The sequence below is a fragment of the Nematolebias whitei genome, chromosome 16, assembly GCF_014905685.2.
Source record: "Nematolebias whitei isolate Nwh7 chromosome 16, NemWhi1, whole genome shotgun sequence".
Classification (NCBI taxonomy): domain Eukaryota; kingdom Metazoa; phylum Chordata; class Actinopteri; order Cyprinodontiformes; family Rivulidae; genus Nematolebias; species Nematolebias whitei.
The window spans coordinates 19,822,561-19,834,881 of NC_056513.1; the positions used below are offsets into that span (position 1 = coordinate 19,822,561).

The window sequence follows — 12,321 nt, forward strand, 5'->3', positions numbered from 1 at the left end:
CTTGAATTGAGAAAGCTCCTCGGATGAGGAGCGAAACGTCTTCTGTTACAAATAAAGTCCAGTTGTTTTTGTATTGAACGCTTTTTGAAGTTACCAGTATGTATTTAATTAAAAGTAAAAAAAAATCCATGTAAATATCTCGTTACAACGTGGACACCCGCAACTTATACACAAGCACGGCCTATATATGCACAAGTTTTTTACATATTTTTTTTATATTTGGTGGGCGCAGCTTATATTCAGGTGCGCTCAATAGTCCAGAAATTACAGTATTTGGGCATTATATTGTTACCTAATGAATATTTTTTATTCTACAAGTCAGCCACACATTGAATAACTCTGTTTTTGGAAAACCCGTCTCAATCTGCGTTTAAATTTGAGCCGTGTTGAACTTTGGGTTTCTTATAATAGAACATCTGTGTTCATACCACTATGAGTACCACTTTACCACACTGCTTTTAACTTTAGCCTTATGAATCATTTTCTGTCTGAATTTTTAGTTCTCTTCATGAGTGTGCACGTCTGATATTCGAGCTGCATGTGCTGATTCATTTATCAGACATGCTCACTGTCCACACTTTTATCAGCTTTGAGAAATCCAAGCCTTGTGAAAACCATATTGCTTCCTCTGGAAAAAAAAAAAAAAAAGAAAAAAAAAAAAAACATCTGTAGGAAACTCCCCAATAAAGCAGTGATTTACATCAATTAGATCATCCCAACAGGACAGATTCTGGGTCAAGCGCTCGCCTGCCCTCCTCCACTTGCCGTCAGCCTCAGGTGAGTGGGATAGTCAGTTGGCAAGCACTGGGTAGTGTCTGTCTCCCCCCTCACCCCCTCTTCATCTCAGAGGGCTATATATTGGAGGTTGTGACTCGTCTGCATCTTAAGCATCACTCGCACCTGCAGCGTATACACACAAACGTGTCTGGGTGATTTTACGGGATAGAAAGACAAAGAGCAGACTCTCAGCCATGAAGTCTTTGTTGAAAGTTGCTGTGATTCTTTTCTGCATCCAGAAGGGAGACGGCCACTGGCTTAAATCACTGATTAGTAAGTAACATTAAGTGATGAGGTCATGACCTGCTGCTTCAAGGATGTAAATATGTTATTTTATTTGTGAGATGTGTAAATAACTTCCTCTTTTGCAGGTCAGAAACAGGAAACACTCTCGCCTGCAGATGAGGACAAAGGAAGCAGATATTTATCTGAAGAAGACAAAACAGAAACAGTAGTCGGGACGCCCACTGCTTCCATCATTCAAATCCCAGTTAGGAGTCGACGCTCGCCTCCTGAATCTCACTGTGGCCTGCGGTCCATCCTGTTGCAGGTTCGAGACCTGGGCTTAGGCTACGACTCAGACGAGACCGTCTTATTCAAGTACTGCAGCGGGACGTGTCCCCACGCCCGCTCCAACCATGACCTGACACTCACCAGTTTGCAGCTCAGTGGAATGCTGCCCCACCCGGCACCCGGAGAGCTGCGGCACAGTGCACCCTGCTGCCGGCCCACCCACCACGAGGACATAGCCTTCCTGGATAATGCACACCGCTGGCATAAAGTGGAGAAGCTATCAGCTGCAGGTTGTGGCTGTGTGGGCTGAGCGTGGATGGATAAACGTGGGGAGGTGAAGGGGTGCAGGTGTAAAAGATTATGATGAAGAAAAACTAATTTTTGTCAAATTTACTAATGTCAAAAAAAAAAAAAAAAGGCCATTTTCTTTGCCATGTTTGGGTAAGAAAAAAAAATCACTATGCTGTTTCTGCTGTTCATCTTAAACAGTAACTGCTGGAGTATTAAAACAAGCTTTTAGTAATATTCATTGGGAAATTCGAAAAAACAAACAAAAAAAAAAACCTTTTTTTTTTTTCCACAAATGAACTCTCAGTTGATTTTGCTCTAAATGTTGATGTTCTAACAAGAGTAGTTGAATGAAAAATTTGCGCAAATTATGTATTTATTTAAAACCATTCATGCAATTTGACATACAGCTGATAAATACGTGCAGATCCATTGTTTAGGTTTGACAAATGCTGATTAAGTTTTTTTTTTTTTTTACAACAGAGACATTTAATGATTCAGCAATCTAAAATGTATTTATGTATGAGTTATTTATTTATTTAATATTTCTTTTTTTTTTTCCCTCTCACTGATTAACTTATTTTGCAAAATTTGCATTTTCTATGTTCATGATGAGAATAAACTTCTAAAAGGTACTGATCGTGTCTTGTTGAGAATTTTATTAAAGTACAAAACATACGTGGTTTGATTTACAGTGGATTTATTGCTTGTATCAAAATGAAAGCATGCTTTTGAATAAACACCTTTTTAAATTTTATATATATATAAAAAAGACTAGTTAATGAATTGATTTTAAATTCAAACCCAGATTGTGAACTCTTAACCTGTTAACCAAAGCACTTTTATTCTGGTCTTTATATTGATTATATTAGTATGTTAAGAATTTGCTTTAGTCTCTAAATAACTAAATCTTTGTATAACAAAACCCATAAAGGCTGAGTGACATACAAAATATAGCTCTAATCTGGACTAGATCATTTTTGATCAAACAGTTTTGGCCATTGACCTTCAAAGGTACAACCTGAGCCTTTTGTATCTTTTGTTTAATACTTTTTTCTTTTTTTTTTGCATTTATGAAGTAAACACTGTTCGGTATTGGATTGTGTTTAAGTTTTCTTGCAAAAATAGTTCAAAAGCTCAGGGTTGTGACCTTTTTACTAAAACCACATGTTTTCTAACATGCTGTGTTAAGCAGAATTAAGAGTCTTCAGGAAATGCTTTAGCTTTTTTAATCTTCTATCTCCAGAAACAAACCTTCAGTAGTCCCATATTTACAGTGAACTTGAATATAACAGCAAGACCGTTTCAAGCTCCCATGAAACACATTAGTTTGATCAAGTTGGGATTATCCCACTTGTCTAACTCCAAATGTTGCTATTAGGTCATAGCATCGTCCTGTGCCGCCTCAGGCTCTGTCCCCCACACCTGAACTCGTCCCTCCATGGCTGTGAGGAGGCAGGTCTCTGTGGGGTGGAAGGACAATGACTGGACAACCCCCTTCCCCACTGGCAGCTTTAAGGTCAAAGACCCCTGGAAAAAAGAGAGACATTTGTCGAATGAAGTACAATTCAAATTTACTGTAGTATGTCAAAAAAAAAAAAAAAAAACTGTGGAGGTTTCTGTTTAAAGAGAAAATACCTCCACAAGGTCCCAGCAATAAACCTGTCCATCTTCTGAGCAGCTCAAGACGTGTGTGTCTTTACTGGAGAGGCAACAGTCAAGTTTGTAGCCCTTCATCTTGTGTCCTGTATACCTACACACACGTATGGAAAAAAAAACAACAACTTGTCAATTAAATACAATCAACTTTTTCCCATTTTGTCTGAATATACTGATCAGTGCATCGTTAGAAGCCTTTAAAGCTTGCACGTGCTGCGGTCACTCTACTATGAAATGCTTTGAATTAATCAAATCACACGAGCTGTTCAAATACACACCACTTGTCTACGTAGAAAAGTTGTGTAGACAACAGCTGAACAAAGAATAAAACTTTAGGGTGTGTGAATCCATCAGTAAGTAAAGCTACAGTAACACAACTCTGTTTTATATTTTACAATAGTTTTATACTACGGAACGTCACGCGGCACAGCAAAGTCTTTTTGTGTGAATGTTTATGAAGCACTCACTCTTTTGTATTCCATTTTTCTTTTGTTCGTTTTTCTGCATCTTTCTCGTTCCACACTTTTTGTGCTATTTCAACAAATCATAAATCAAAACTTTCAGCTCTTTCAGGAGAAGGATGCTATGACTTTTAGTATCGGTGCACCTTTAGCTTATTGAAATATTTAGCCTTTTCTGTCATTTTTTTTTTCTCATAGAAAATGAATTGAGCTCATTTTACATCCTTCAAATCTTTAGATCCGTTAACAACCTTTTACTGCTCCTTTCATATTTTGTTCAGGTTCAGCTTCTTTCAGCTTCATTGTGCAAATTTAAACTTTTTTCCAGCTATTTTCAGCTAATTTCAATTGTTTTGTGACCCTTTTAGATTCTTTCTGCTAGCTACAACATTTTTGTGCTTCTTCTAACTTCTTTGTGCTCATTTCAGCTTGTTATGCTCCTTTCAGCTTATTTCTGCAAGTTTCAGCTTTTTCAGCTACTATTTAGCTGCTTTACGTTAATTTTAGCTTTTTCGGCTAATTCCACATTTTTTGCATTCGTTTAAACTTTTTTCAGTCTAATTCAGCAAAAATAAGCTCTCTCCACTTCTGGTCATTTAAGCTTCTTTCTGCTGTTTTAGCTACTTTTCATCTGTTTTTATTTTTTGCTCATTTTAGCTTTTTTCAGATACTTAATCAGTAATTTCCACTTTTTGTGCTAATTTCTGCTTCTTTCAGCCTAATTGGGAAAACATGTTCTTTCTGCTTTCTTCTGCTAATTTAAGCTTGTTCTACCTTTTCAGCTTTTTTTAAGCTAAATTCAGCTGTTTTCAGATAAATTCAAGTTTTACATGTTAAACAGGTCTCTCTTGTAAATGAGTCCCTGAGGCTCAATGGGATTAACCTGTATAAATAAAGGTTGAATGAATGAATGAAACATTTCTTCTACTTTCAGCCTAATTAACTTCTTTATGCTAATTTCAGCTTTTTTGGCTATTGTCAGCTACCATTTAGCTGTTTTGATTCTAATTTTAGCTTTTTCAGCTAATTCCACTTTTGTTGTTGTTGCTAATTTCAGTTCTTTCACTTTCTTCTGGTAGTTTAAGCTTCTTTTTGCATTGTCAGCTACTTTTCAGCTATTTTTTGTTAATTTTAGCCTTTTTTTTTAGTTAATTTCCTAATTTTTGGGCTCATTTCTGCTTCTTTCAACCTAATTAGCAAATGTGTTCTTTTTGCTTTTTTCTGCTCATTTAGGCTTGTTCTTCCATTTCAGCTACAAACCAGATTCCAAAAAAGTTGGGACACTAAACAAATTGTGACTAAAAACTGAATGCAATGATGTGGAGGTGCCAACATCTAATATTTTATTCAGAATAGAACACAAATCACAGATCAAAAGTTTAAACTGAGAGAATGTATCATTTTAAAGGGAAAATCTGTCGTTTCAAAATTTCATGGCATCAACAAATCCCAAAAAAGTTGGGACAAGTCCATTTTTACCACTGTGTGGCATCCCCCCTTCTTCTTACAACACTCAACAGACGTCTGGGGACAGAGGAGACCAGTTTCTCAAGTTTAGAAATAGGAATGCTCTCCCATTCATGTCTAATACAGGCCTCTAACTGTTCAATCGTCTTGGGCCTTCTTTGTCGCACCTTCCTCTTTATGATGCGCCAAATGTTCTCTATAGGTGAAAGATCTGGACTGCAGGCTGGCCATTTCAGTACCCGGATCCTTCTCCTACGTAGCCATGATGTTGTGATTGCTGCAGAATGTGGTCTGGCATTATTGTGTTGAAAAATGCTGGATCTTCCCTGAAAGAGATGATGTCTAGATGGGAGCATATGTTGTTCTAGAACCAGAACATAGTTCTCTGCATTAATGGTGCCTTTCCAGCCATGCAAGCTGCCTATGCCACAAGCGCTCATGCAACCCCATACCATCAGTGATGCAGGCTTCTGAACGGAGCGTTGATAACAACTTGGGCTATCCTTGTTCTCTCTGGTCCGGATGACATGGCGTCCCAGTGTTCCATAAAGAACTTCGAATCATGACTCATCTGATCACAGAACAGTCTTCCATTTTGCCACACTCCATTTTAAACGCCCCCTGGTCCAGTGCAAACGTCTGAGCTTGTGGAGCTTGCTTAGAAATGGCTTCCTCTTTACACTGTAGAGTTTCAGCTGGCAACGGCGGATGGCACGGTGGATTGTGCTCACTGACAATGCTTTCTGGAAGTATTCCTGAGCCCATTCTGTTATTTCTTTGACAGTGGCATTCCTGTTTGAGGTGCAGTGACGTTTAAGGGCCCGGAGATCACGAGCATCCAGTAGAGTTTTATGGCCTTGACCCTTACGCACAGCGATTGCTCCAGGTTCTCTGAATCTTTTGATGATGTTATGCACGGTTGATGATGATAACTTAAAAGTCTTTGCTATTTTATGCTGGGTAACACCATTCTGGTATTGCTGCACTATCTTTCTGTGCAACAATGGTGGAATTGGTGATCCTCTTACCATCTTGGCTTCTGAGAGACACTGACACTCTGAGAAGCTCTTTTTATACCCACTCATGTTGTCGATTGACCTAATTAGTGTTAATTGGTCTTCCAGCTGTTCGTTATATGCTCAATTTCTTTTTTCCAGCCACTTATTGCTACTTGTCCCAACTTTTTTGGGATTTGTTGACACTGTGAAATTTTGAATCGACATATTTCTCCTTTAAAATGTTACATTTACTCACATACATATATATATATATATATATATTAAACTTTTGATCTGTCATCTATGTTATATTACAAATAAAATATTGACATTTGCCATCTCCACATCGTTGCATTCAGTTTTTATTCACAATTTGTTTAGTGTCCCAACTTTTTTGGAATCCGGTTTGTACAATTCAGCAAGTTTTTATCTAATTTCAGCTGTTTTTCAGCAAGTTCTTAATGAACAGGCATTCACACTGCATTCTCGCAGGAAATGCAATTTCTCGAGTTGCATTTGTTTCCTGTAGTGTGAAGCAATAACGAACACAAAACAGAACTTCTATTTAAAGTAACTTGCACTCACTCTCCCAGCATTTCCCCGGTGCTCTTGTCAAGAAGTCGTACTGCTGAGTCTAAACTGGAGCTCAGGGTGCACTGACCATCTTGACTAAAACACACGCAGGTAATGGGACCTGGAATGCACAGACAAACACACAATTGAGAATGTTCTGCATTTGTGGCATTACGCATGCTACCACAAAAAACAGTACAGCAACAGCTATTTGTACAGGTGTTGCAAAATGGATTTAACTGTTTGTTTTGATTGTTTTGAATAATGAAAAGGTTCCTTACTGTTGATGAAGTCCACATGAAGCTGTCCCATTCTCAGGTCGTAGCGCCTCACTCTGCCGTCCACTGACCTAAACACAAGATCATCTTAAAAAACTGTCACAAAAATATTTAACTGACAGGTGATAAAATGAAGAACAAAAAGTGGAGATAAACTTAATTTTAAACTGCCACAATAAAACTGAGCAGGATCCAAAGGATATGTTACAAACATACTGATGATCAATACAATTCCTGCCTGTGAAGGATTTTTGTTTTGTCTTACAAGACAGAAATCAGGTCTATGTTACCCAGTAAGCAGCTCATGTTGTGCAACCTTGACGCTGCTAACGCTGTCCCGAGCATCATCTAGAACCTGGATGGGCTCAGACCTTTTTGATCTTGTGTCCCAGCACCGAACTGACCCATCTATAGACCCTAGAAGATGAGAGAACACATACACAAACAAACCCACACAACATTATTTGACACATTGACAAGCACTTTGATAACAGTTACTGTTTTAAATGTGCTATATAAATAAATGTGACTTGACTTGACATAAAAACAGAGAAGATAGTATTATAAATAGTTTAGGTTAAACCTGGAAGTAGGCCAGTCATAATAATAAATGCTGCTGGGTGATTGTCTCAGAAATTATTGCAATAAATGATAATATTGTTTGAAATTTGACAATAATTAGTAATTATTGTCAAATATAAAAAGAAATGTTGGTTAATTTTATTTTGCGTGTAGTACCTTTTTTTAACCATCTGATGGCAGTATAAGACTGTTTGAACTGAAGGATGGATAGTGAGGGAGCGAGCAGCGTGACTCTGGCTCCTTGACGTGACATGGGCTGTCTCTCCTTCCTTTTATTACCAGTTCTCAAAATGGCGGATGCTCGTGTGGTTTGAGCTCTTTAGCATAGAATTTGTCACACAAAGCTTTTAATAAAAAGTCAGTAAACAAGTTCTCAGCTTTTTTTTGCAAAGAAAAACAAATTTTTACACGAGGCACGGGTTTCAACCGTGAATCTTGGAGCATCGACAAGACAGTGATTTTTTTTCCCAAGGTTGGCCTGTTAGCTTAGCTTGTAGCTTAGCTTCTCAGCTTAGCTGCTTTTAACAATCCAAAAACGCGATTTTGGACAGTTAAAACGGAATTTAAAAAGAAGGGGGGGGGGGGGTCAGGGAAGAGCACCGGAGTTGAGCTTTTTGTCATCTAGTGTCTTCAGTAGAAAGTGAGAGACACGAAGAAACAATAAAGTTGATAAATGAAAATGAGGTCCATCCATCCATCCATCCATCCATCCATCCATCCATCCATCCATCCATCCATCCATTTTCTTTACCCGTTTATTCCATTTTGGGTCACGGGGGTCGCTGGTGCCCATGTCCAGCAATCACTGTGCGAGGGGCAGGGTACACCCTGGACGGGTCGCAAGTCCATCACAGGGCCACATAGAGACAAACGAGACAAACAACCATTCACTCTCTCACGCACACCTAGGGACAATTTTAGAGTTACCAATCAGCCTAACATGCATGTTTTTGGACTGTGGGAGGAAACCGGAGTACCCGGAGAAAACCCACGCATGCACGGAGAGAACATGCAAACTCCACCCAGAAAGGCCCCTGGACCGGAAAATGAGGTCGATAATTTTAATTTATCATGCGATTAATTGATTTATTGTTTTTTGCGACAGGCCTACCTGGAAGGTTAAAAATATAATAACTTAATAATAACAATAAACATCATGGGAAATATACCATAAAACACAATAAACTCTGGATTAAGGTAAAATATGTAAAATATACAACTGAAACTAAAAAAAGTGATCCACAAGCAGTACAAAAGTTTATAGCAAACATTTTCCATTCATCAACTCACCAGATAAAATCACTGTTGCCTCCTCGTTGAACTGCACACAGTTTACTTTCTAAAAAACACGTTGAGCCCCACCAAAAAAATAACACACAGAGAGGTACACAAGAACAGTAAATCTATACATTCTGAACAAACACGTTCCATCAAATGCCTTTTAAATAATAAGAAACAAACAAACAGCAGCGGAACCAACCCCAGCGTGTCCTCGGAGCTTGCGTGTGACCTGGCCTGTCGCTACATCCCACAGAATCACCGTCTTGTCAGAGCTGCAGGAGCAAAGCTGGCTGTTGTCATAAGAGCTGTGGAAGCAGACAACGAGAAAAAAAAACATCTATTAGTCCATGCAAGGAGGAAAGACGTGTGTGTTGAGTGTCCAAAAGAGCTTTAATTTATGCAATTATGTTCAAAGATAAACAAATAACATTTAAAGCACACAGTTCAAAAGAAATTTGTTGGTAGTAACTTTAAGTGGAAGCTTGGCCAACGATTTTTATTATCAATTGAGTCACCAACAAATCTCATCCCATATCCCCTGTGGAGTTTGTAATAAGTCATTTCTGTCCACAACATTTAACCCTAAACAATTTATTTTTGAGAAATTGTGAAAGTAGTTCAAGGTTCAAGGTTCATTCGTATCACATGCGGTGCATGAGGTGGAGTTACACCGCAAACATATAAAGAAACAGTAACAAGGATTTAAGATACACGCTAAACAATAATAATGTAAAATAATATGGTATATAAAACAGCAGCCTGAACATGAGTCTGTTGTGAGCAGATAGGTATGAATACAGCAGCTTAAAGGCAAGAGATCCGCAGCATGGATAAAGTGACAAATCACCAATTCAAGTGTCATTACAGTGATTTTTCTGGTTAGGGATTCATGAGCCTAACAGCTTCAAGGTAGAAGCTATTCCTCAGTCTAGTGGTTCTACACTTAATGCCTCTCAACCTCCTTCCTGAGGGGAGCGGGGCAAAACGTGTGTGTGCTGGGTGAGTGGGGTCCTTCATGATGCAGGTGGCCCTCTTCCTGCATCTGGAGGTGTAGATGTCTGTGATGGTGGGGAGGCTGACTCTTTGTGATGATTATCTCACCCATCAGCATCCAGAACCTCGTAGCCATGTCCACTGTACGTCTTCAGGAAGGTCCCTCGTGTCACACTCCACAACTTTAGGGATTTGTCACTGCCACAAGATATTAGGTAGTTTCCATCAGCTGATAAACATACAGAGAAAAAAAAAGAATAATGGCTCATTACAGGGCTCACACTGCAGCTTTAGCTCAAAATGGACAATAAACGTTCAATTACTGTTGAACCTCAAACTGTCTCACAACAAATGAAGTATTCTCATGTCTTGGGAGATTTGTTGCATCAGAATAAGTACTGTGTGAAAGATTTTTGCCAGCGTTCCGTTGTTATATTTTTCTTTTAAATCAGACAAACTTTCTGTTAAGATTTTCAAGGTCAAGGTTCTTTATTGTCATTCGTATCACATGTGGTACATGAGGTGGAATTAAATTGTGTACACACAGTCCCAGTTACATCCAACAATAGGATAGCAAAAATCTAAATTGTAAAAGAACTCGGTTTTGTATTTTCTGTACTGTATTTTGAAATACAGTAATCTTAAGGAGAAATTTTCCAGGTTTAAATAGACATTGGCTTCTAAAACAGTAATGATAAAAGCATAACCACACAAAGCAAACAGCATAAATCAACAATTTAAAAAACATACTATACTTTTTTTAAAGAGCATTGGGAACAACAGCGACAAGCTTTGTAAAACTAAAGGCAAGTACAGTAATCTTGTACTAGTGATTGCATTATATGTTTAAAAGAGGAGAGCAAAATGAATGAGCCAAGCTTTAAGGTCTGTTGCTGATGGTCCCAGTCATCAGCAGCAGAGAACTGGAATGAGGAGCGACCAAAGGAGATATATACTTTAAGCAGGAGAAGATTAATGAAGTTACTAGAACGCAAACTGTGCTTTGCAATGTGAATAGTAAGAAATGACTGAAGGGGTTTTCCCATTGAGAGTTTTGTAAATAAACAGAAACCAGTGCATTTGTCTGTGAGAATGAAAAGCCAGCCAGTTCATCAGTGAGTGCAGACTGCAGTGGTGTGTATTAAATGAAGCTCCAGTTAAAAATCAGACAGCAGCCTGATAGATAACATCCAGTTTGTGAAGGAGTTTTGAGGTAGACCTGTAAACCACATCACCATAATCCAAGATTGGAACCAGTGCCATTTTAAGTAGAAGTTGTTTAGAAGCGTGTTTGTTAGAAGATTTATTGCGATAAAGAAAGAAAGCCAATGCAGGATTTCACCTTTGAGAGCTGACGGTTTATATGGGTTTCATTTGTGAGCTTGCTGTTGAGCCAGATACTGAGACACTTGTACCTTTTGACAATCAATAATAATCAATCTCAGAACTATTAAAAAAAAAAAAAAATTTAAAGGGTCACTCGACTTATGGGAAATTTCTATTAAAATACACTTAGTTTTATCTGTGTTTAAGACTAAATGTAGACTAGTGAAAGCCTGTTGAATCCTGATGAAGCTAGCATGCAATGAAGACAAAGTATTGGATGAATGGATGTATCATCACCATATATACAGTATAGATATGTACCGGTACATAATAATCACCTACTGCAAAGGGAATGTAGATATTGGAAAGAAAAGGACCTAATATGCTTCCTTATAGGACACAGTTAGATAAGAGCAAGGAATCAGAGAGATTTTTAGATTTTTATTTTAGTCCACCCAGTCCAGTTTTTGCATTTGACCATTTTCAAAGGAACAATTTTAGTTTGTTTTAAAATGGAAGAGGGGTGGGGTTGAAGCCTCTTCTGACTGACATATGATTTGTTAGAAAATTTTTCAAACTTAACTTAACTAAAGGTAAATCTGGTGTTGAACAACAGTGCAAGTTTTAAATTATATCTTAAGACATTATTACCAGATAATGACATAATAATATATGTAACAGCGTTTTATTTTTACATTATTATAGATGTGAAGTTTGTCGAATTTGGTTTATTTATTCTTCAAATTCATTTTGTTTAGTCATAAAGTTATTTCTCCTAGCATTTATTGGTATGTTGTGCTGCTCTTGACAGGTGGTGGTTACCATAGCAACCAGTAACTGACTTGTCTTGCTGTTGCCGTCTGTGACTGGAACAGAAGCTGCTGGACTGATGCTAACCACCAACTTGATTTTCTCTTGCTAGAATAAATACAGTGAACCTGACTGTGTCTGTTGTGAAGTCAACCTACTGGGCCTGAGACGAACAAAGAGGGTTGCATATATATTACAGCATCATTATATAATAACATTGTTATATCAATATCAGTATAAAAAACATTATCACTAGAAGCATTTCACAAAGAGACACACACACACACACACACACACACACACACACACACACAC

At 38.0% G+C, this 12,321-nt stretch overlaps 1 protein-coding gene across 1 annotated transcript in view; it reads right to left on the reverse strand.

The window, feature by feature from the left end:
- Positions 1-2,770: 2,770 nt before the first annotated feature.
- Positions 2,771-12,321, reverse strand: part of wdr83 (WD repeat domain containing 83) — an 11,003-nt gene continuing 1,452 nt past the window's right edge. The window contains exons 3-10 of the mRNA XM_037690337.1: positions 9,979-10,099; positions 9,077-9,182; positions 8,887-8,935; positions 7,305-7,431; positions 7,018-7,085; positions 6,749-6,857; positions 3,217-3,331; positions 2,771-3,108 (exon numbers count right to left, since the gene is read on the reverse strand). Coding sequence (XP_037546265.1) covers positions 2,956-3,108; positions 3,217-3,331; positions 6,749-6,857; positions 7,018-7,085; positions 7,305-7,431; positions 8,887-8,935; positions 9,077-9,182; positions 9,979-10,099 — 848 coding nt within the window. The 3' untranslated portion in view covers positions 2,771-2,955. The remainder of the gene's footprint in view (positions 3,109-3,216; positions 3,332-6,748; positions 6,858-7,017; positions 7,086-7,304; positions 7,432-8,886; positions 8,936-9,076; positions 9,183-9,978; positions 10,100-12,321) is intronic.